The following is a 26,505-nucleotide window of genomic DNA, read 5'->3' as shown; positions in this document are numbered from 1 at the left end:
TGGTCTGACAAGGAAGTTGTTATATTACTGATAGATCACAATTTCATGTATATTATTATAAAAGTAAGCAAGGATTGGTCAAAATACATTATACCTTAAATAGACAAGATTTTAAAAGAAGCAAGCCACAACGCATGGTTTTACAAAGTATATAATCAAGTGTATTTTCATCTTTATCCACGTTCTGTACACATATCCATTTCACATGAACACTATACAATAGCAATGAGTGAGGAATGAAATTTTTCTGAGCACAGAGCCGCTCATTTCGAATGGCACTTTCATAAAAATAAGAGGAAATCACTGAGCATGAATAAGTAAAATGGTGACAAAACAAAACAGAGAAGATGGCTTTAGATTATCTGATCCGATGGTTAACAAATTCAACACATATAAAATGCAACAACACAGACATTTGTTGTTTGCCACCCTTGTGTTTTCTTTTGTAATCGGATCTTTAAATAATGCAAAAGATGTCTGCAGCTGTCGGAGGGAAGTGTGCTTATTGTCTGGACTTAAGAAAAAAGGCAATTTTAAAATGTAACATGTTTTTAAGGAGTGATAATAAGATACATTGAAATATCAGAGAAATATCAATACAATTCACAAACTTTCAATTATTCATCTCATAGAATAGTCTTTATAGTAACTGATAGGAAAAAAAAAATCATTACGTCTGGCTCCTTTACATGAAATATCTACGGTATGTCTTCCAGATAGGTTTACATTATCAGTGTGCTTTTGCATTTATCCCATGACAGACAAAGGAAAACAGTACAGTGACCCCGCCTCACAATGCCCGAGGCAGTCCTTTTTGCACCAGAAAGGAAAATCCCTTCGAAAATGATTCTGTGTTCACAAAAACTCCTGAAGTAAAAGTTCGGGCTGCGGCGGTTTGGTATTGTAAAGATGGGGAGCATCTTGGATAATATCTCCTCTTCATAGCTCTTCTCCCTTGCATTCATTTTGCCTTCTGCTATACTCTATATGTACATACAAGCAATGTTTACAGACAATTTCTTTTCACCGGAAAAGCCCATCCGCGTACAGTTACTGGCTCAGGTATATATATTTTTTATTTTTATTGAATTCTCCTTTTTCATCAATGAGCTTAAAGTCATGCTTTGTTAGTACCAGCAATATTACACCATTTTGAGTAGTGAAAGTGATTGGAGAGTTATAGGCAGCAAATACTTCAACTTATCCTTGTAAAATCTTACTTTAGCAGAAATACCCTTAGCTCATCTAATAAAATCCAATAACTATTCGGTTCTGCCTCATATATCGTAATGAAGGACGCTGGAATTTGAACGTTACAAAGAAGTACAAAGAAAACATTTAGGCAGATCTGTCCGGATGTCCTCAGCACCTTGTTTACCGAGACGTATCCATGCTATATACAAAGCCAAGAGTGGTTATGCCTCCACTTCGGACCTCATTAAAAACATAAAAAATGACACACATACAAAGAGGTGGTGAATGCTGTCCTGTTGTGACACGAAGGATGAGTCAGATCTTTTTGAACACGAACAGGAAACCGCGCAACCTTGACTTTTTAAGGAATAATACCACAGTTCAAACATTTGCTTTGCTTCGATCAGCTGTTGTGAGACTTCTCTGATGGCCACAGAAACGGAAAAAGCGTCTTGTCCACACATAACACTTTTTTTTAGACGTAATACTCTTTGTCCTTGTTCTTTTTGCCCTTTGTGATTGCCTTTGCCACTGAGCCTGTTGGCGTGGTTTTGTCCTTTATCACTGCTCCGTTCCCCTCCATGGACGAGTTATTGGCAAAACCGTGGCTGTTGTCTGCCGGGTAGGAGCCCTCATCACGGTTGCGATACTTGTACATGGCATAGAGCAGTATGAGAATGCAGAGGGCAGCAGCAGCCACGATCCCTACTACCATGCCGGTTGTGCTACTCGACTCCCTTATGACCTCCACGGCACCTGGCAGGTTCTTTTCATCCAAGGCGGTGGGATTGGCTGTGGGCACATGGGGAAAATTGGGTGGGTAGGTTAGTCCTGGTGTGTTGCGGGAGGAGGGAGGAGCGGCAGGGGGCAGAAGCACCTGGTCGCGGGTGTTCATTTTGCCTGCGGGGATGTGGAGCTGGTCAGGGTTGGTGGTTGGGACATAAGGAGGTATAGGACGGGGTGGTTTTTGTTTGTGGACCCCGCCCTCACCAGCAGGGGGCGGCGGAGGTAGGACTGTCCTGTCAGTGACCATGGGGGAGTTCTTACGGTAAAAGTCCTCGTCGTCCGATTCGGTCATCTCTCCGGAGCCAAAGGCAGACACCTCCACAGGGTCACCGCAGTCCTCCTGGTCTGGGGGGCAGGACGAGGGGTGGGGGGGTAGGATGAGGGACTCTTTGGTGGTCTCGAGCGGGGACAAGAGGGTGGGGGGAGGCGGGATCACAGGGAAACGGGTAGCGATGGAGGGGGGCTCAAGGGAATCCACTGTTATAATAGGCAACACTAATTCACCTCCTAGAAGAGAAACAGAAAAGCAGGGGTCAGAACATAATAACATACTGACTATGCTCTGTGAAATAACTGCTTTTGCACTATGTGTATATAACAGATATATACAGTATATATGGAATGACGTACACTAATCTGTAGAATATGTTGCATTATATTTGAAAGTGAAAAGTTATATTGCTATATGAAATCTTATCATCATCTTTGGTGAGTGGGTGTACAAAGAAAATGTAAACTGTCTTGATCAATACCAACAATATTAGATAAACAGGAGCATAATGAGGCAGGAAAATGATATGACCTGAAGTTAAGTGGTTTGAGTGGCAGAGAAAATGTATTATGAAAAAAATACAGTAAAGACAAGACACACATAAACATACAGAATGGCCCATGTAAAGCGTCAGCTAAATGAGAGGCAAATAATAAACAGAGCAGAATGAATCAACTTTGTTAAAGTGCAATTTGCAATTTAAATGAGCTATTATTCAAGTAAGATCTCACAAACAGTGATTTCTGTCATTAAGTGAACATTTGGTCTCAAAGCTGATGGGTTAAAGAGTGGTTTAATATGTGTATGACGGCGTTTGCAGTGCTGGCTAGACAACTGGCTCAGAGCATCTCCCAAACTACAAAAAGCCTGTGTTCCTGAACCTTAGGGCTCAGTAAAATTACTCAAGGAAAAAAGACGTTATCTTTTATGCATTTAATTAGAACTTATTATGATTTTTAATTCAGTGCAAAATAATGTTATGTAATATAATTATACAGCTGTAGAGATCAACATCGAGTCTCCTGCAATGATGATATACCTTTACTTCCCAGCCTTATTTTAGTCTGCAGACTTTTCATTAGTATTGGAGTCACAGTTTGCTGGGCCAGTCAACAACAAACAGCCCTGATAAGGTCATATAAATAATTGAGGTGCTCATAATAAGGACGCACTCTTCTTACGAGCCCCTACTTGTTCTGCCACCAGCCTGATCCACTGTCGTCCAGCCCTAATGACTGCACTCCTCTCCACACTTTCACATTAATGAGTTTCAGATATGACTTAAAAGCCAGCCACGTATTGTAAATGGTTGTGTGTATACCAGCTTTTCCAAATGGGAACAGATGTTTAGAAGAGCCAATTAAAGCCTCCTAAAGTATATGCAGCAAGTACAAAGGGAAATGGCAGATAAAGTACTGTTTATAATGTTTAAACCTAGCTAATGTTACATATATTGTGCTAGTGCTAAATAAGGTTAAGAAAATAAGTGCACAATGTAGCTTTTCTGGTGCAGGGTCCACCGCCAGCTTGTCTCCATGGAGACAGATACTGTAAAAAGGTGGAGACAGGTAGTAAGTTGTGGACTTCAGAAAAGTTACATAGTGCACCTTTAAGTACTCAAAATGCATGATAGATAAAATAAATATTGCACAATGTCACATAACTATTACAGTCATGAAGCTTATTAGTTAATATATTTATATTTACATAGGAAGAGGTTAATAGTGCTGGAGTACAGTGTAATATTAAGATATAACTACAATTGACCCACCTGTTCCTGGTTCACACTCCTCCAAGTCTTCATCGTCACTGGGGCACTCAGCTGACGCCACTAAAATATCATCAGAGTTTTGTGGCTATAATAACAAAAAGAAAGGCAATATTGTTAGCTTTATGGTAAAAGACAACATTTATAAAACTTGGTGTTTTTTATGCAGCTGTCTCTAGTGAGAGGCTGTATTCTGCTTTGAGCAACATGAGCAACGATGCACATCAGACAAGGACCAAGACGCTGCTGCCTGTACCCCAGAGGCTAACTACATTTTCAAACAAAACACTTTTTCAGATGACTGGGTTAGATGCTTTACCAAATTCACATACAATTTGAATGGTAATAATGTTGTATATTTCATTATTTGCATTACAGACAAGGAACAAAATTATAAGATGAAATGTATTAGAGGTAACTGTAGGTGCATTTGAGAGCATTTATAATACAGAAAACTCGAGGCCATCAGGTGCAAATGCAAAAATCCATTCAGTCTGACAAGTTACATGATGTGGATTTAAATTGTAGGGTTTGGAACAGTTGAAACTGTCCGTCAGGGCACAAAGTGGGGTCTACTGAAAAATCTGTCAGAAAAAAATATTCACTATGCTCCTGTGCAGATATAAAGGTACAGTCACACACCTCACACACTGAATAACAAACAGCCAAGCAGTGGACATGATCAAATTTAGAAAAAATAAAAATGCATTTGTTTTTGCAACTGACAATTCTTATAATGCAATGTGATTTCAGCAGGCTTGTTCTCTTGTATACGTTTATCATCTTTGAAATGAAACAACACAGTATTTCTCACTTTATTTCAATTGAAACTTCAGATCAATCATAATTAAAATTCAAATGTTTTGTATTTGTATTTTAGAGAAAAACAGAATGACAGGGTTCCGTACTTTCAAGCATTTGCCCTAAAACCTTCTCACACTGCATCAGGAATTTAAATGTGGTGCAATAATTTTACTGCTTTGTATATATTTCTATGGCCATAATGATGTGCAAGAACCCTCCTTTATGTTAAAAAGTAGCTTTGTTGGATCTGCATTATTTCCACTTGTTTTAGCTGTGAGTAAAAGATGCAGTCCATTTTGGCTTTATAAATTCAGGAAACAAAATAAAAAAAAAAAGTAACACTGTCTTATCTTTTTCCACACATCTGTACCTTGGAGATGCTCTCTCTCAGACTTGGCGAGCGCTGCCTCCTTGTGGTTGTGGTGGCCATTGTGGTGGTCGTCTCCATGATGGTGGTCGACATGTCGGACACGGCTAACGGGGTCGCTGAGGTCGTATCCGTGGTGACAGCTGTGAGCGAATCTCCCACTAGACGCAGGTTCCCCTCCACCTCCACACTTGGGTCATTCTCGGCGGCAAGTTTTAACACCTGTAAGCCATTGTAGTACAGGCCCGATATCTGCCCCTGGAACGGACGGCCTTTGTCACTGCCGCCGATTTTGATGGCGGCTTGGCTATTGAAGATGGTCAATTGCCTCCCTGAAAGAAGAGAAGAAGAAAAACAGGAAGTGAGGGGGAAACGTCAAGATTTGATGTTGAGTGCAAAGATGTGCACAATACAACATGATGAATCATTTATGTTTAGATGCATTATTTATTGTGTTTAATAGGGAAAGGTTTGGCCTGAGGTTGGAGCATGCAGGTTTCAAGACCCGTTAAGACATTATTTAGATGCCTATTTAATTGCTTTTTGTTGGTCAAGTCTAATAATTGTCGTTACATAAGCTGTCTGCCGGGAAAGTAGGACAGATGTTTATTCTCGGATATTTAATTATCTTATAACTCTAGGATAGACAGAGCAAGGATGCGTGTCGTATGACTTTATGAAAAAATATGTCTGCAATTGTTCAAAGCTGGATGACTGATAAATTAATTAATTCTTATGTAAGGTGAGTTTCGTTCCCATGTTTAAACCCAAGTCACCTAACCCTCACAAAGGGCTGGAGATATCAAATAGCATTGTCTGCACTTGCTCTGATAAGCTTTGTCACTTCAAAAGGAGGAGCGCGTGGCAGTAATGGGCCCCTCTTAAGAGAATACTTATTAGCAAAGTTAATGACCGCAAACCGTGATGTGCTTGAACAGTCAGACAGCAAGCTTATGTTGTAACAGGGGGCTTGGGCAAAGAGTATAAGGTGGTCGAAGCAGGTTGAGGAAATAGTACACAGACATAAGGAGAAGAAGTAAAGGAATTATGGCTTTAGGGTTAGAGTTTAGTCAAGGTTAGGTTTGTTTTAGTTATTTTTAACGAAGTAATTACAGGCTTCATCTAATTAAAACAGCGGTTAAGAGGAATGTTAGAGAGAGTTAGGCAAGGGTTATGTGTTTTTAATTTGGTTTACAGGTGCAGCCTCTACACAAGGATGACTGTGAAATATCATTCAGATCTGTACAGAACTTTACAGTACAGAGGTGACAAATCAAGTAGTTTTGCCATTCCCAAGCCCAGATAAATGGAGACGAAAGGGCAATCAGTGAAGAATTTAAGCCAAATCACTGCACATATTATAAGATTTGAACATAAAAAATCTGCTCTAAACTTCCATCTGTTAATATTAGTGGTAAGGGAATTAAATGGACTTAAAAGGCTCAGTTTAATAGAGCTGAGTACTTGTCACCCTTGTTTTCTGACACTGCACCTAGCTGAGGAAAGGTTATTTAGTGTTTATTCATTTATTAATTGATTTTATTACCTTTATCGAGTAGCCACTCGTCAACTACCCGACCAAGTCTGTATGGGATTCTTTGTCTAGCAATAGCCAGTCGCTCATTATCATAGTGTCCTTCAAAACATTTAGAGAGACAGATTAAAGGTTAAACATCACATGGTTAGAAACAGGTTTAACAAGTTGTCATTTTTAACCCAAGGCTGAGTTAAACGAAACTTGTGCTTTAAAAACTAGTTATTATCTCTATTTAGAAAACTGTTTAGGCTAATTATATGTGCTACTCTAGTTAGTGGTGTTTAGGTCATTTTATGAAAAGCATTATATCACTTACACATCATTTAACATACTGTGCAGAGAGAGAAGTTAAACATGCATCAAAGAAAGCAAAGTCATTTAACATTACAATTGTCAGAAAGAGCAATAATACACTGAAATCAGCCGGGCGCCCGAGTCACACCCCACTCATCTCCGCAGTGCACTAGACATCTGAGGACAATGTGCTTTATACAGTAGCACCCATGGGACCATTATATTTACAGCCAACAGGGGTGGAAATGTGACATATTTATAGAAAATGATGCTCAGATGAAAACACAAATGAGTAGGATAAATATTTGTCTCATAATTAACTGGGAGGTACAACTAAAATGGACAATATTAATAACATCAGAATATTTGAAAGTGCATAAGGGTTGAGTGAGGTGGGACTTAAGCTCTCAACAAACTTAATACATGCACATAAACATTACTAAGAAGGTTATGATTTAATTTTGAAAGTGTTGATTTCTACATGATATTAACATATTATGGAATTGCAAATTTCAGCACTAATGGACATAACTACTACAACTACTACTTACAGAATTACTGATTTATTACTGATTTATTATTTTTATTTTTATTACTTTTATTACTATGTGTGATGCAGGAGGCTAGCTGTGTATAGAAAGCTGTGGTGCTTCAGCTGATGTTTTAGCAAGTCTGGGCTTGGCTATTGACCAATAAAGCTCCATGATATTTTGTGACAATGGGAGGAGACATGTGTGAATAGTGTTAGGATTCATGTGGGACGCTGACATGGGCGGACAGACTCCGGACAGCACAGATGGGCTGGTCCCGCTGTGCCAGATGGTGCACCTGTTCTGTTCCCAGATAACAAGATGACTGACTCACAACAGGTTAGAGTCTGTCAGGCTTTAAGCACCTTTTAAATGTGACCAATGCCATACTCTCCTCATCGTCATCAATTTCAACTCTACAAGACTTAAGTATGGACTCTACTTCACCTTCAATTTCCAAAATCTTGATAGAATCTTGTTTTTGAAGAGAAAATCTCTGTGTCCATTTGGTGCATTATGGTGTGTCATAATCATAAAGAGAAAGAGCTTTCATAATAAATACAATGTGAAAAGCTCTCATTGGTGTTTAAACAGGTCGTGATTCAGCAGTGTGGTGTAAAGGCCATTGGTCATGACCAGTTCATACTGATGAGAGGTGATAATCTGAGGAATGACTAATGAGTAAGCAGGACACAACAGTACTTTATAACTATCATTTGCTTCCTCTTAACTGAGGCGTGTGAGACATTTGTGGAAAGTTGGAATAAGTCAGAAGAACATTTTCACTGTTTCTGTGTTTGTATTCACAGAGAGACTCGTCTGAGAAAAGTGTGATAGATGAGGAGAGTGGAGTGACGCCAAAGTCTCATGACTTTGCATTAATATGACTCCACTTCAGTAATGGGCTGCACAGTAGAGCTCAGCTTTACAACATAAATATGTATTATAAAAAATTAGGGTGTTATTATTATCAGAATGCAGAAAAGATAAATGAAGAGCTGCGGCTGAAGCACTGATACTGATAAAGGTGTGCTTATGTATAATGTGTAAACAGCAGATGTCTCACAGTGATCACACCGCTCCATGTTAAGGTGAATTAAACAGGTCACTGGGCATCAAGCCAGCCATCAGTCCTCAACATAACGGCTGTATGAAGATTTATGTGTGTGTTTGACATGTAATCCTGTCCCCTGCATCAGTGTGTGATGTATGGCTGCAGCTCGCTCTCATTCATCTTACCTGGAGGGTAGCGTTCAATGACCGGATGGTTGTCCACTTGGAGAGTGGCATTGCCACCGCTGCGTGTGAAGCGCACAACGTGGTACTTGCCATCGTTTACCACTACAGCGGGCTCATCGATGATGATGTCATCGGTCCCCACGTTGAAGATCACACCGATCTTGCCTTGATCCTGAGGGTGAAAAGCGGAGATACATGTAATAATGCTGCATGCACACAGAAGTGCAGATGGAGCAGTGCTTTAGCTGACACCGAGGAGGCCTGGTAAAGCATAGAATCTCCAGTGACACACAGTATTTTCAGGCTCAGCTCTGAGCTCAGGTTTCCTGATGTGGATCTCTCTTGACACAATCCTTGTGTTTCTCTTTTGGTTGACCACCCTTCCTCTGTCAGCCTGGCTGACATCCCACAAACCTCCCAAAGAGGTTAGTGCTTCTTCTTGTGGTGTGCGTTAGGGGGCGCTAACACGAACACTGAAAGAAACTGCTCCTGTCTGAGCTGTGCGGATGAGCCGCAGTCACTCATCACAAGGTCATAGTGCTGATGTGGCTGTAAACCAGGGACAGGCATATCGCCTCTCAAATCCCAGGCTGTATAATGTACACAGTGTGCGCGCATCTATGAGTATTAGGATATCTTAAAATCTTGAACACCTAGATAAAAAGCAGAATTTGGCTAAGCTATTTTTCTACACTAAACTGGTGTACAGAGAAGTGACTGCTGGGTGGGAGTTAATGGAGGGTCCACACTCTCAGTGTTGCATAAATAGCACTTTTCTGTCTATTTATCTCTGCTCAGACACTGCTCTTACCCAAATGAAATTAACCTGCATTATCAAAGGTCATTACTGATTTATTCAGTCTTTGTAATCCTGCAGCTTCAACCGACAGCACAGACAAGCACACTCTGAACTCATCTTAAAGTGTATTTTAGAGGAGCCTGAACCTTGCTGACACCTTGCAAATATTTACAATAAAGTCTTGTCTAACAATCCCCATGGCACGCAGCTGAGCGGGAGCTGGAGCGCACGATTTAATAAAACTCAACCTCACCTTCCCATCTCACACAGTTCAAATGTACTTTACAAACTTAAATAGACTTTTTCTGTTTATACTGTTTACCTTGTTAGGTAATGGTGCTACATAATGCCAGTTTACAAGAAATATAGGGCCAAAGATCAAAGTTAACCAGTTCAAGTGATCACAAGACTGTCCAGATTACTAATAGGGGATTTTCTTGACTGATCTTGTCTCAATAATTACATCTTAAATGTGAAGTTTGATGTTTTAAGAAAAAAATGTGCCGTGGCTCATTTCAACCCCACACCGGGATTTCTCACTTTGTCCTAGAGCCCCAAACGAATGCCCCTACTCAGCCTAATGGTGCTTTTAACAGGTCTGGCAATTAACAAGTACTTAGTACTTGGCTAAAAGGTTTTGAAAAGGTTTTGTTAAACAGTGTGTGACCCTGCACTGACACAAACAACTAACCAACCTACTGCTTCTTGAAACTATAATCTTCCATATAAACATTGCAAACTTAAATTGTAGAATTACTTCAGTTTGATTTAATGGTGGTAGCCATAAGAAATTTAGTCAGGCTGCAAAGAAATACTCACTTTCAGCAGAATGAAATAAAACAGATGATACATTTTAGGACTGTTCTGAATAATCTGTAGTGTGTAAATCTTTCTGAATGACTCATCCTACTGGGGCACAAATAACTCCCCTAATATACACTTTAAAAGTCTGTAGATAATAAAATGTTTAAAAAAAAAGAAAAAAAAAGGCTGTTTTGGCAAATAATAACCACTCAGAGACATGTAAGTGACATCAGAGCACAGTTAGAAAACATTTATAAATGCATATTATTTGTATATTTTAGGTGATTAGTATACTTGAAAAATACTACATTTTTACCCCATAATAATATTCCCATACTTTACCACAGATGCTACTGTTTTGAGTCCTTTTTTTTTTTAGAGATGCAAACTAACTGGGCTTTCTTCCCTGGAAAAGATACATTTTATCTTATTTATGTTACAAAATATAAATAAATTACCATGAATTAGATCTGATGTCAGTTAATTATTGAAAATGTATTTTAGTCCACTTCACTTGGCTTCAGCTGCCTCTATTCTGGTATTTTGCACATTCTGATGACATAGCCTTGTAAAGGGTCTATAACTGCAGACATGTGTGTTTATTGGCCCGGTCAGCTCATCGTGCCCCAGGTCAAGCTACTATGTGTCCTCTGGTCCTCTGTGCTCCTCTCTGGGGCTCACTGTGTCCCCTGTCCCTCGTCTGTCTCCTCTCACACCCTGCTTAGTCAGTAAAACAAGTGCTTATTATAAAAGAAAACAGCCCTGAGCACCTCCTGGCAGCTGCAAAGCCACTACAGCTGCATTATTTAAGCATGCACACAGTATTTAGAGTTTAAGATGGGATTCAGTGGATTTGCTTTACTTAATGATGGCAACATTCATAAAGAGTGTGTGTGTTTATTTAGCTAATAATAATAATAAAAAAGCTTCTTCTCAGTAACTACAATAAAAAGTAAGTAGAGAAAAGGTTGAGTCACTGCTCTAAAATGCTCGATAGCACCAGAGGACCAACGAGGCCTCACTTGACACCAATAAAGTCCAATTATATTCTTGATTTTTTTAAATGATTGATTTTTTATAATTGTAGCAATTAAGTTAATCACTTCATTATGTGTTTTTCAGCTTAATTTCTGAAAATATAAACAACCAGGTGTTTCTCATCATCATGTCCAAAGAGGGTTTTTGTGACAGTGTTTTGCTGCTGGTCTATACATACCTCCATAATGCCTTGTAGCACTGGGCAATATTCTGTTGACAAACATTAACATAAGAAATGTGCTAACACTATATATCTTGTTTGAGGTTTAAATGTCACACAATGAACCACAAAAGTGCTTGCAACTACACAGCAATTCTGCTTTCTTTTTCAACTCTTTCTGTTCTTTTTTTTTTTACATTTTACTATAGATGATATACTTAATAATCTAATTTTGCAATCTCCAAAACAATATTATACAAACAAACAATATTATGAATGCTTTGATATGTCTGCAGCTCTAATACACAGATTTTGAGATTATTATTTGAGAAACTGCAATGGATTAAGATGAAGCAGGAATCTGTTCTTATTTCCTGTGTTGGTAGATGTAATATTGTATCGGATCACAGTATTGGTCTTCTAACGCTTCAGTTTGTTGACAAATACACTTTTTCACTGTGTCTAAAACTGAACGAGCTCACAGCACTAATTTCTGTTCATGACACTGCCAAATGACACATCATTTATAATAGACCCTGGACACAATGAGATCTGTATCATCTCACACAAGGAGCCAACTGTCTTTTGGAAACTTTGCCACGCACCAGGTGGGAGTCTGTGTTTGGAGACGTGGCACGCTTACAGCCAAAGTAATATATAGCATCTTTCCTCTGATGAAGATGATGATCCACACGATGAAGAGATAAAAGGGAAACTTGTGTCTAACTGGAGAACTCGGATGCAAAACATAGATGGAAAAAAACAGGTCCTTATCAATAATTGATCATAATTTATATTGCTCCTTGTTCTATAATGTAAGGCAATTTCCAATTCCTTTGAACATGTAAGGGACATTTAATATTAATAGTAGAGAATTGTTAAGTATTTGAAAACTGATTGTATTTTATTGTCTTTACCGCAGACAGTTCAAATTTGTACCAAACTTATGTATCATAAATTAGAAAAGAGGAAAACCGCAAAGAGGACATGGTTTTGCTGTTTATGTCGACCTATTTGTATGGAAAATAACAATAATGGGTTGGCTAAACTTTGCAGGTTCAGTTTATTCACTTGTGGCTACAACAATGCTACTACACATTTTAATAGCAGAGGTGAGCAGTACTCATATCCATTTACTTGAGTAACATTTTAATCAAGTTGTTGCTTTTTGACACCATATTTTTAATCATACTAGAGTAATAGATTCCACAGTGTAACACTATTACTTGGTATTACTTGGTGTTATTTGGTGTTACTTGGTATATCATAGTGTTACTTGGCATTACTTGGTGTTACTCGGTGTTACTTGGTATTACTTGGTGTTGCTTGGAATTACTTGGTGTTATTTGGTGTTATTTGGTATAACTTGGCGTTACTTGGTATTACTTGGTGTTACTTGGTATTACTTGGTGTTATTTGGTATTACTTGGTATTACTTAGTATTACTTGGTATTACTTGGTGTTATTTGGTATTACTTGATGTTACTTGGTATTACTTGGTGTTATTTGGTATTACTTGGTGTTACTTGGTATTACTTGGTATTACTTGGTGTTATTTGGTATTACTTGGTATTACTTGGTATTACTTGATGTTACTTGGTATTACTTGGTGTTATTTGGTATTACTTGGTTTTACTTGGTATTACTTGGTATTACTTGGTGTTACTTGGTATTACTTGGTGTTATTTGGTATTACTTGGTGTTATATGGTATTACTTGGTGTTATTTGGTATTACTTGATGTTACTTGGTGTTGCTTGGTGTTACTTTGTATTACTTGGCATTACTTGGCTTCCCACAGTGAGTAAGTAAGCAAGTGACCAGAGCTTTATGTTGACAATTATAATGTGAACATTTGTGTTTCTTGCATCATTCCTTCATATATGATTTTGTTTTTCTACTTTTTGTGATCTACCCTTAATAACAGATTTAAAATTATCTAATGTTTTGTCTGTCCAATTATAAGATGTCAAATGATAAATCATCTATTACATCCAGAAAGTTACTCTTACTTTATCTTTGTCTTACCATGTCTTGGACCACAACTTTGTGCTTCTACTTGAGTAATATCATTTCATTTTACTTATGTAAGTATTTTTTGTTTACTCTACCTCTTTTTAATTGCACATTTTAGAGCCTCATCACAACAGAGACATTTAAATGCCATTATTGTTCTTCAGTAAGAGGGCGATGTTTTGTTATTTGAATTTTATAGTAAATATCCCTTGTAGAGCTTTACTAGCTGTCCAGCCATTACAGTTCACTCACTACTATCACTTGCTTATTTATCCCACTTCAAATGAACCTGCTTGTTGTTGCTGCTTAATACAGCCCATTAACAGGTGCTATGAAGAAGAAATGGCCCATTCACATCCCCATTGGTGTCATAATGTTTTGTATAATCTGAAATTATTGAAGAAATTGTTAATTATAAGAGGTTAGATATCTTATCTCTCTGATCTTAAGGTTCACATTTTAATAATAGTCTTGTCAAAATTGCTTCCTTCTAGCACTCTTCACTTTTTTATTAAAATCTCACAGCACTTTTGTCATTACTGCTTTTTATTTCAGAGCATCCAGACCACATTCATCCCATATCAGTGGTTAAGATTTAGTGTCAAACATGGCATCAGCATGAAAGCCTGGTAAGATGTCGCCTGGGATCCAGAATACACACTTTCTGGTCACTGGTGAATCTCTCCGAGCTCAGACGGGTGTGACTGACAGATGCATTAGCCTCTCAATCAGGGACATGCATGGCCCGTCCGGATCAAAACAAATGTGGCTGCTTATGAGAAAAAAAATATCACAAGGACTGAAAAACATCACAGATTTCAGCAACGCAAAGAACCAAACTGTTTATTTGAGGTAAGAGAAAACAGATTTAGTTTGTAAATAATGGGCGACCAATGAGCTCCTCCGTTTCACATCCGGCACTGAAAAAAAAAAAAAAAAAAGTCTGATTGCACAAACATATCCCTCTCTATAAAAATGAGAAGGCATTCTGGATTTGCAAGACAAGGTAAGAGACAAAGACCATTTGCTGAATGTCTTCCCACACTCTTCACCTTCATTTCATGCTAAATTTGTGTCAATTTAAAAAACTGCTCTTCTGCTACTGAACTCTATTGACTGGAGTCCTGCTAAAATCTTTTTCCTTTACTACTGACACTATCAGCCAAGAAGCCACATGATAAAGCTGGCCATATTATATTTCATCCAGACATTTTAAACACGCAATAACCTTTACAATGTTTTTTTTTTTTTTTTTTACTTGAAAACAGCAGGCACTCAACAAGCCAAAAAATATAGCATGATTTGCCTGTGATGATCTATAATCATGCATGAGACGTAGACATGGTAAATATACAGTTTTTATAAATAGATTTAACACTTACTTCATGCCAATCAACGAATAGGTGATGTTATGAAGCCCTGAGACACTTTAAAAAACAGCTCCGACCTGCGGCTGTGTCTAAACTTGTTCTGAATCCTCTCAGCATACATTAATAAGGTGTCAAAGTGAGCAATCTGTCATGGTGCAAGGACCTGGCAGATGGAGTAAAAAACACTTAAAAGGGTGTTGCTCAGAGGCAGCAGTCTCTGCATTTACTATAGCCAGTTGGAGGCTGCCAGGGGATCTTTAGACACTTTTAACACAGGAAACACCATTTAAAAGCATTAGAGAAGCACACCAGGGTATCATGAATTTGACTTTGTTTATGCTCTGTTGGTATTGTAATAGTAAAAAGGAGAAGTGTATTTAAAAGTATTGCTGCGATAATAAAATTTCAATATGAATATGAAACTAAGGGGAATACGTAATGCTTGATACCTACATACCTTTTCATACTACGTTATAATAGCAGTTTCTTTAAATTTATCATGTGGTATTTTATTAGCTCAGACATAGAACAAGACCATTCTAACACTCAGTGTAATTGTTTCAGTAGTAATACCTGCTTGTGTCTCGTTTTGTTTCTAGTTATATTCAGGAAATATAAGGGTTTGTGCTTTTCTTATGCAGATAGAGATATCTGTATCATAAAACAAATATAACTAACCTAACACAGGGCTTTGTCTCTTTAGTAAAAATGAAACACGTTCCCAAACTGGCACAAACCAAGGACATTAACTGCAAGCATATATTTATCTAATACAAACTGACAACATAGCATGATAATTATACTAAATGAATATGTAAAACAATTCATTGACTGCAAAACAACTTCCTCTCACAGTGATATTTGTTTAAAGTTGGTTGAATCATTCTTTTTTATTAATATGAACCATGCCTCACACAGTAAATATAAAGTGATCGTTGGGTATAATTAGGCAATGCGTACAACCTGACTCATCATTTATACTTTTACACACGCAAAAGTAAAGTCACAAAGAGGAACCATCTCTCACAGATATTGGAGCTGATTATAGGAGTAATGACTCATAGAGATATTATTAGATTGTTGACTTAAAAAAAATAAATCTAAAAAGTCATTAAATGCTTTACGTACATTTGTCACATCTCGTTTCCTGAAATAAAGAGAGGCAAATCAGAGCTGCAAAAAAGCTATTTAATATTAAATTGAAGTTTTAGCTTGTCTGTGGTCGTACAGTAGCACACAGTTATGTGTCTTGTTTGTTGTTTATGAGTAAAGACAGGGGTATCCATTTAAAGCGACACATAAAATAAAATCCACATAAAGCAATTATAAAGGTGCTGCTTTTGTCTCTCAGTACAATGGCCAAACCCAGTGCCCACAAAATATACTTCCCCTTATAGCTCATGCTGGTACTGGTAAAGAATAACAAACAAATAAGTTTACTGTTCTATTTATCAAGATGGCAATAAATAGCTATGCCCTGCCAGTAATCTGATTCCCAGCAAGAATCATAAACTGGCCAAAGGAGGAGATACAGGCCACAGACATTAAGACCCGAAAGTTTCTGACCATGCATGAAGGGTTCTATCCCAAATCCAGCACCCTGAGACTGTACGCGAGCCGTAAAGAAGGATGGCGAGGACTAGTGAGTGTGAGAGCCACAGTCCAGGATGAAACATCCAAGATCCATAAGTACATCAAGGACAAGGCCCCAACAGATGACGCAATCAGCGAATGTCTCAGACAGTGGAGTTCAGAGGAAGAGGTGCTGGAGGAACCATCATGGAAGGACAAGCCCCTGCACGGGATGTACCACAGGAACATAACTGAAATGGCTGATATCAAGAGACCCTACCACTGGTTTGAGAAAGCCATACTGAACAGAGGCACTCGCCTCTGTCCTGGCTGCACAGGAGCAGGCCTTGACCACTAGAGTGATACAGGCCCAGATCTACCAAACCAGACAAGACCCAAGGTGTCGGCTGTGCAAAGAAGCCCCTGAGACAATCCTGCACATAACTGCAGAGAGTAAGATGCTGCAGGGAAAGCACACGTGGAGCAGCATAACCAAGTGGCAGGCATAGTGTACAGAAACATCTGTACAGAGTACGGACTGGAGACCCAAGGTCAAGGTGGGAAACACCTCCAAAGTTAGTTGAAAATGAGCGAGCCAAGATCCTGTGGGACCTCCAGATATAGAAAGAATGGTGATGGACCAACCCGACATTGTGGTGGTGTATAAACAACAGAGCAAAGCCTTTGTGGTGGACATCGCAGAACCAAGTGATAAGAGCATCAGGAAAAAGGAACATGAGAAACTAGAGAAATACCAGGGGCTCAAAGAAGAGCTGGAGAAGGACTGGAAGGTGAAGGCATCAGTGCAGTGGCACCCCAGGAAAAACATCAGACATCTCAGTCCAGAATATATATATATACATATATATGTGTGGACCCTGTGCATTTCCAATCCATAAAGTGATCCGTACCACCCCAAAACTTCCAAAGGGATTTGGAATGCTTGGAACCTGGGACCGGCTTGCAGGGGGTTGGGTCATTGGAGGACCAGCAGCAACTCCAGCCAAGATGCATTTCAATGCATCTTGGCTGCATCATTTTCAAGATGCAATGAAAGTAAAACTTATAAAACCTGTTATTATGTTGTTTTCAGTGAATATAGCATTTTCAAAACAATAAAGACTAACATGGTGATCTAAATATGTCATGTGGTTAATAGAAGCCCCCTCTTTAAGATTAATAAATAAATAAAGTAAAAATATCTAGCATTTTCTACACTAAAAACCTTTTCTTCAAACAGTATCACAAAATCTTAAGGTTCAGTTCTCTTCCTTTCAGCATTTTGACTCTGGCGTATTACTGTAGGACAGGCTCTCACCACGGCCTTATGCTTTGGCAACAGGTGCACTTTAATTATTACTTTGACAGATCCTTGCTCTGTTTTTCACATCTGTCTCAGAACTGGATCCTAAGAAGCCCTTCTCCCAAAAGACGAGATGCACAGATGTCGACACTCACACTCCTTCATCCACAAAGACATGTTTATCCTTAGCTTGATTGCATCGTCTCCCTTTTGTCTGGATTAATTTTAGCTCAGAACTGGCTAGAATAATGAATTATGTATTACATCTGGGTCTATGTGTGCGTATATGGACATGGGAGACATAGCTTGAATGCTTCTCAGACTTAGCTTTTGCATGGAATACAAAGCAGCTTATTTTTACTAGGTAAAGAATTTGATCACCTTCTTGGCTCACCTTGTTTAGTGCATATGACCCACAGCAGGAGTGGCCTGGTCATTTTCTACAAATGTTTTCTGGAGCGGGATGACTTTAAATCAACAAATTTCAAAAGGAACAATGTAATGCCTAAGAAGAATTGAGACAATTTTGTATTAAACTGCAGTAAGCATGATTTTCAGGAAATTGACTGAAAAAAGTATACACCCTGGTAATTGGAACATGTGAAACTATGTGTTTATTTTTGATCAGCAGTTAATATTGATAGCAGAAAGACTGTCTTTAGTCATGGGATTAGTCTTTACATGTCTAATACATCGTTTATTATCTACTACCCTGCCTTAATAATCATATTGGTGCGTGAACACCATAAACATTTGCAAGGTGTGTGGACAAACTGAGGAAGTCTATTGTAAACACATTTTCATTGCTCCATTTAACTGCCCATTGCACAGCACTCCTGTGCTGCAGCTATAGGTGAGTTATGCATTATGTCCTGCTCATTGACAGTATCTTGACTGGGTGCCATCTGTGCCTGTACTCACTATGTGCAGCTGAAGAAAGTCTCCGAGCCCGTGGGTGCTCTCCACTCGCACCAAGATGGCATCCTTCTGCTGCGTGCTGAAGCCCACGGCCAGGCGGTCCGCTCGGGTGCTGGGGCGCTCATTTGGGGCCCAGGTGTAAGTGATGAGAGCCCCTCCTTTACCAAAGATATACGTGGTCCCAGCTGGGGATAGGGAGAGAGAGTGTGTGAGGAGGGGAGAGAAAGCAACGGAATCAACACTTAACACATCAACACATACTAAACATACTAAATAAGGTGATGCTCATTAACAGCCCATGCTAAGGCATATGGAGCAGCAACTGTGTCAAAGGTATTATGTGGTTATACCAAAATCTGCATTATTCCACTGTAAAAGTAAAACACTCATTTGAAATGATACATTTTAATGCTATTTGACAAACATGTCAACTTGGTTTCTAACCAGGTTTTGACTTTACACTTGTCAACAAAATGATGTACTTACTGACACCAAAGAGTACAAAAGATGTTAAGACATGCAAACAAAATGGGCTGTGATTTTGCTTGCACATTCTTTGATTAAATCACTTTTACTTACTGCCTATTTTAACACACTTTCTTGTGAATTTTAAAACATCTTTCTAATGGATTCTAACACACTTTTTTATGGATTTAAATCTGTTAACTGACTGAACTTCTCACTTTCAAGCATTATCCCAAGTCTCATGTCTCCTGGTGGTGAATCCACCGGTGTTAATAAGATTTACATGTCTTTAGGATCTGTGCGAACACTAGACTCACCAGGATAGTCTGCAAATGAGACACCTCTTAATGATTAAAACTGTTCAGTCCTTCAAATACATGTCAAAATGAATCTACAAACTTTTACACCTGCCAAGACTAATAAAAAAAAACAAAAAAAAAAACATTTAAAAATAAAATAATGTAGGTGAGAGAAAATGTTAAAGGTAGGACAGTGTTAATGTTCATACATAGGCAATAGCAGGAAATACTGCTTAACAGCATTCTGTATGTTTTCTTAGCATTCAAAGACCCGGTGGTATAGACTTTGGGTGCATTTATAAAGCTGCTTCCCTTCTGTAGTGTCTCTTCAAAAGTCAGTGTTTAAGCATATAGCCATGATCCAGCAGATTGAATCTTGATTAATTATTGTCAGTTTGTGGTGATGGATTTTTTACTCATTATCTTTCTATGGTAAACTAGACGCTCTACAGTAGTGAGAAACCTATTAAAATGTCACAAATGAATTGGACTGCCGCAGTTCATTATATTCTTCTATAAGTATTGCGTTGTGCTGTGTTTCAGTGTAAGCAGAAATGAGGAGAAATTTTAATGAGCCATCATAGTGTTTACGAGTGATGCTGCCTTGGCGATATCAATAGTTGCCACATTGACCACGCAAGATTTACAAACTGATTCAGTCTGAAGAACTGCTTTTGTATGTGAGTATAGATATGCATAGGAGCAATAGAATCAACAGCAGCTATATATGTGTTATTATTGAGCAGATCTATTAAACTAAATACACAATTGAGGAGAATATGATTGACACAGACTGAATTTCTTAGATTCTACAGAAACATATGCAATTACAAAGAGTGTACAAAGAGCAGCAAGAATTTGCCCTAACACTGTATAATTGGATCGTGATGTCTTGTAGCTAGTAACCTGGTCATCACTTTCTTTCCTTTGGGCTTTTCCCTGATGGGAATCATCTGCCTCATACAGCATGTAGAGGTTTACTCACCTCTAAATTAAGCCATATATTAAGTAACGTTATAATGTCTTTTAATAGATATTCTGTAAGTTGGATAATGACCAACCTTCTCCTTTTAAGAAGTTACGTGATCATTATTTTAATAATCCTGTAATTGGGATGCAATAAAACATCTACACCTTAAGCAACCTTAATAAAGAAAGAAGAAAAACTTCATTCGTAATGAAAAAATACAATGACTCAGGCTTAGCACCTACTTAAAGGTTAGGGGTTAAGGTTAGGGTCCTAATGAAGGCTTAGTAACTACTAAATGAAGGAGTTAGGGTTAGGAGGTAGAGTATGAATGAAGTATATACTAAGCCTTAGGCCTGTCACAATAATACATTTTGAAGTGCAGTATATTGATGAAGAAAATATCGATAACTGATCATATTCAATGCTGTTATGTCACTGACATGATCACCCTAAAGCAGGATTTGCCCCCAAAATATCATTCTGTATGTACAGTAGTCTTTACTGCTCAAATCTTCAGAAAAGTACAAAAAATAAGAAAAACTTCTCTGCTAGTACCAAGAAAAGTCACCATGATAAATATTGATCCCCCAAAATAATTGTTCCATCTATCATGTATTGAAGTCAATATTATAATTATCATGACAGGCCTACTAAGCCTGGATCATTATTAATGAACTATTTGTTCATGATTAATTAAGTCTAATGAAAACAACAAGCTTAATGATTACAAGCTGTAAAAAAAACAAACTCAAAACATTTCTATAAATACCCCCTCAGTCCTGTACTATGGAGCAGAGATGGAAGTATGAGCTATAGCTGTGCTGTGGTCTTTATGTTGAATAAAACATGTCCACCTGGCACACCTGCGCTCGCACATACAGACGTGTTAGTGCCTGCATAAGTCATAGCACTCTTCATTATTCCTGCCCCTCTCTGTCGCCTTGTATCACCACTCATCTGCAGCATCAAATAAAGCACATTGTAAATCAGTCCGGTTGGGATTAGTGCTATAAAGCCCTCCTTTAAAAGCAGTTATCTCTCCACAGCTCTATCGCTTCCCCTTTTCTGCCGCGTGTCTCTTGGGAGCGCTCGTCTCTTATGGCCCGGCGATACATCTGTGCTGGAGTTAACATGGCTCCCTGGGAGATTGGCACAGAAGTGGGGACTGTAAACCACACGCTTGTTACTGGGGAAGCCTTGTAATTAAATGCACAATATATTGAAGAGGCGTTTTATCACCATCACAAGTGCCATCTACGAGTGTTACAAGCACTATACCAAGCAGTAGATTTCAAATGTGAGGGTTATGGGTCGACAGAATGCCTTCATACTGCAGCCTGCCCTATTCATGGGTCACTACAGCTAATCAATGGCTTCTTAGTGAGCCTAATATTCAAGCACATTCATTACCAATTGTGATGCTCACTGTGCATTATAGAAATCCAACATAAACTAGAGACCGAACAAGAGACCAAACAAAAGACTAAACAAGAGACCAAACAAGAGGCCAAACAAGAGCTGCAATATTCATTTGCTGCCTAATAAGTCTTATCTACTTGTAACAGGCTGTTTATGCTACACATCCTTCTAGAGGCAACCCTTTTACATTTTTTCAGGCCTGGCAGTATAACAGTGCTCTGCGACTCTTGGATTCATATATAAACTAAAATTGCAAAACTACTGACCAAAGAAATGTTCTACTTCTAATAAATAATAAAATAATAAATAAAATAAATAGCAATAGAAATTGCATCTCTAAACCATAAAATAATGAAAAAGGGCTATTTTAACATGCATAAAAACAAATATATATATATATATATATATATATATATATGCGCGCGTGGGTGTATATATGTATATATATATATATATATATATATATATATATATATATATATATATATACATACACACACGCGCACACACACACCCGCGTGCGCGCGCACGCACACGCACGCACACGCACGCACACACACACACACACACACACACACACACACACACACACACACACATATATATGCACAATACATGGAAATAAAATCAAATGGCATCTCTGCATCTCTAGGCTATACAACAACAGCAAAGTGGTTCTTTGAACATTTGAGGCTTTATTCCCTAAATCGTTTTCTATAAGAATATTGAACTTGACTGTCATCTCCCTCCAGCTCTTTGTTCAACAACTGCACCAATATGGATTATCTATCTGTGCCAAAACGCTTGCTACCCACTCACGACATGCAGTCCTTTTCATTTGCGGCCCGCTGAATACACAAGATACAATGTGGCACGGTGGCTCATAGGACTTGCAAAACACAACCGGAGACACTGCTGCTAATTTGCATAATGCACAACAGTTTTAAGAGCAGCAGCGATGGCCTGTGTTAGCCTGCTGTCACCGAGGAGTATAGTGAGGCTTAAGTGATGAAGTAGATGCACCATGGCTAATATTACAGGACGCTTCATTTTGGACTAAGAACGTAGACTCAATTGTGAATCACACAAATATTGGCAAAATCTATAAGTGGTGGCAGAAAAGAGACTTGGAGGGAAAGGCAATAGGTATTTTTTCAAAGGACTGTGGGAGATTGTGATGCCTCGTTGAATCATATGCAAATGGCAGAGGGTTAAGTTAAGTTTAAATTAGCAATAATTCCTTAAAAGTATGAGAAACATTTTCATTCATGCCCTTTAAAAGGTTGTTGGTAACTGAAGCCTTGACAACTACATGCAATGTGTTAAGTGCTCAACACAGACTAGTCAGCTCAATGTAATAAACACGAGTTTGATTATATCATAGTTTCAGATGGAGGGCAGGGGCCTGTACAACTCTATATAACTATGTACAAGATTTACCTTTTTTATATAAATTTCCAAACTTATGATTCACAAATGTTGAATCCTTTCATTATTTGTTAGGGGTTGGCCCAAGCTTGTCATATCAATCTAATGGCTTAATTTCAACAACCACAACAACAACAAATAAGTCCTTGGGGCTGAATAATCAACTACTTTTTGAAGCTATGGCAAAAATGAATTTCCCTTTTGCTTATTTATGCTGATGTTGAAGGTTAAGATTGTTTTGTTGCTCCATAGGCAGAGAACACAAGCGTAGTATCTATGAAATATGACCACAAGCTGTAAGACATAGCCACATAACTGTAAATTTTACATCAACTTGTCCATGAGATATTTTGTTTTAAATGGTTAAAGTTTTTTGTGCATCGTCACCAAGTAAATACATTCAAAAACTATTTTTAATCAGTTTATCATTGAACAATATTTTTGAAATCTAAGAAACACACTTGTTACTATGTCACTGTTCCACTTTCACTAGTAGCCGTAGTTGTAGTAGCAGGAGTAGTAGCTGTAGTAGTAGTAGCCGTAGTAGTAGTAGTAATAGCAGTAGTTTGATCATTGGCTTTGAGTGTTATAAGTGCAGTAGTGACAATCTTTGTAAAATACTTTTACTTGTGACTGTGAGTAATGTGGACATATCCGATCCCTGGAGTACTGAAGTCAATTACTTCCTCTGTGTGATCTACAGCTCACAATTTGCAATGAAGGCCATTGCTGAACATAAAAAAGACATTTAGGGCAAAACAAAACTGATCGATTACACAGATAAACACATGAATTTTTTAAGGAGATGTCATTTTGTGAAAATGCTGAGTTATGCCTAAACATAAACTGAATTTGCCGTTTGACTTAAGACATTTGAAGCCGATCTCTCCCACTGACATTAAATGCATCTCAGGGAAATGATTCAAATGAATAGTGCCGCCCAGTGCCTCGACAAGACAGATATGTGGCTGTCGAGTTAAAATATGTTTCTTAAGCTCCAATCTGGCGTCATCTCCTTAGAGCGGTAAATACGGCCATAAGACATCACATCAATCACGTCAATGTGGATCAATTAAAATCCACAGAGAAGATCTAGAGTGCATCTGGGACACTCTGAGGCAGCCAGAGCAGCTGAAATGTTATTGCGTTATAGTGTGTAGTCATTCTCTATTGAAACGATGGATCCGCTGTGTCAGGTCTAAAATTGTATGCCTGCAGCCCAGTGTGCCTCGGACGACCCCCCCTTTCTTTCAACAACGTGAAGCCTTTTCTTTCTTTTTGGCATTTCAGTATTTGAATTGTGGCAAAAGAGTTCAAGTCAAAGGCAAGACTATGAAAATACTGTATTCTCCCTGGCTGTGCGGCACAAGTGACAGAGACATTGGTGGTTATTGGAATAGAATACTTTTTGACAAAGGAGGAGCGCTCTGGGCTATGTGTGTGCTGGTCTCCAACTCTGCAATGTTTCTCATGTAGAGGAAAAAATATATGTGAAGTACAGTGGGCTTAGGATCCTTCCACTGAGTCACAAAATCTCACAAAGGCACAGAATCTACTAAAACTATACTTACCTCCTTGAAAAAGAGATGGATAATTTCAAAAGGCTATTCTTAAATAAATACATAAAAATAGTGAGAATAGGTATTGCATAATCCTGGATCTTAACAAGTGACAGTAAAATTCTATCTAATCATTTTCTTGGCACATTTTTGAGGCTTCTTGATCATTTCACAAAGAGGTAGTTAAATGAAAGATGGTGCTCAAGATATTTACCAAAAAATGTTAAGAAAAGGAACACAATGTTACTTTACTACTGTACCATAACTGAACTAGAGCCTCTTTAACATTGCATGAGAACCTAATGTCTGGGTTCTTTGAGCTGGTTCACCTATTACCATGAAACCACATCCTTGAATCGCAAGTACAAAGACAAATGAACTGTACTTATGTAACAACCTTCATCATGAGATCAGGAGGATATTTACCAAATGATCAGCGCTGTAGCTTTTATAACACTTCACATCATTTTGTTTTTCACCTTGACTCAAAGCATTAAAAATCAGATCAGGCATACTATTTAGGGACGTAAAGTGGATGGTTGTGTTACTTATTTAGTGTCCCAAACAGGATCTTATTTCTATTTAGTGCGTAAATATAGAGACGGTTTCAACGATGGTCATCTGGACACAGTTTTTGTGATCAAGATGTTTCGTGTTCCATCCAGAAGCTATTTTCAGTTTGATTTATTTAGGTTTTTATGTCAGATGGCCTTTCTAACCATTTGGAGTGTCTCAGTAGCAACAACATACAACACAATAGTGTCACGTCAATAATTAAATTTCTATTAGTTCTGAAATTGAGCCAGATCTTTCATACTAAAAGACAAACATCTGATTTGAAGATGTTTGTTTCTTTGTTTGGAAAAGGATCGTAAGCATTATTGTTCTCATACAGTATTTCATTATCAGTCCATTCTTCCGTATGAAGTGATGATTATTCTGCAGATAACAAAGCATAAAAAATGGTTAATGTATTCTATTCAGCTGCAACGTTTTTTTTATGAAACTTTCCATCTCGAGACCCACAAATCAAAATGCCAAGTGACTCACGACCTTACTTCAACCTGCACACTCCAGGCTTTTTATGGTTGATTTTTGAGAAAGCTCTTGGATTTCGATGGCTGTAATTTTGCTCCAATTTGGTTCTTTTGTTCCTGAACCATACCGGGACACTTTTATGGGAGATGCTGAAGAATGGTTGAGAAAAAAACATGGTGATATTTGTAAATAAACATGTCAAGTTTACTCGTAATTTCTCAACTCTCGTGTTTTCATTAGCGGACAGTGAAGGCCAAACCGTTTTAATTACAAGTTTATCTCTGGTGTTCAATGCTAACCTTCAGAGCGTAAACACAGCAGAGCAAAAGCTGCCGTGGATTCTACAAGACCCCGAGCTCAAAATTGACAGGCAACAAATCTGTGTTTTTCACATCAGAATCTGCTCAGAACCCTGTTTTATTCAGCGAGGATTGAAGCCTGGGAACAATGATGCCTTTTTCATTTCAAGTTTACGCGCAGTGAAAGTGCAGAAGAATTAATACATATAAAACAGAGAGGAAAGTATAGACCATTGTTATATTATACAATGATGGAAAT

The 26,505-nt window shown here is 38.2% G+C and overlaps 1 protein-coding gene across 5 annotated transcripts in view; it reads right to left on the bottom strand.

Annotated features, from left to right (window-relative positions):
- Positions 1-174: 174 nt before the first annotated feature.
- Positions 175-26,505, bottom strand: part of nrxn2a (neurexin 2a) — a 104,492-nt gene continuing 78,161 nt past the window's right edge. For 3 of the 5 annotated variants that reach the window (XM_055226730.1, XM_033978009.2, XM_033978011.2), the window contains 6 exons: positions 18,773-18,954; positions 8,791-8,962; positions 6,737-6,826; positions 5,194-5,522; positions 4,023-4,107; positions 175-2,487 (listed from right to left, as the gene is read on the bottom strand). In XM_055226730.1, coding sequence (XP_055082705.1) covers positions 1,670-2,487; positions 4,023-4,107; positions 5,194-5,522; positions 6,737-6,826; positions 8,791-8,962; positions 18,773-18,954 — 1,676 coding nt within the window. In that variant the 3' untranslated portion in view covers positions 175-1,669. The remainder of the gene's footprint in view (positions 2,488-4,022; positions 4,108-5,193; positions 5,523-6,736; positions 6,827-8,790; positions 8,963-18,772; positions 18,955-26,505) is intronic. The other 2 variants (XM_055226731.1, XM_033978012.2) reach the window with 1 other exon arrangement.

Source organism: Periophthalmus magnuspinnatus, chromosome 14 (genome assembly GCF_009829125.3).
Source record: "Periophthalmus magnuspinnatus isolate fPerMag1 chromosome 14, fPerMag1.2.pri, whole genome shotgun sequence".
NCBI lineage: Eukaryota > Metazoa > Chordata > Actinopteri > Gobiiformes > Gobiidae > Periophthalmus > Periophthalmus magnuspinnatus.
This window is presented reverse-complemented; position numbering and strand designations above follow the sequence as displayed.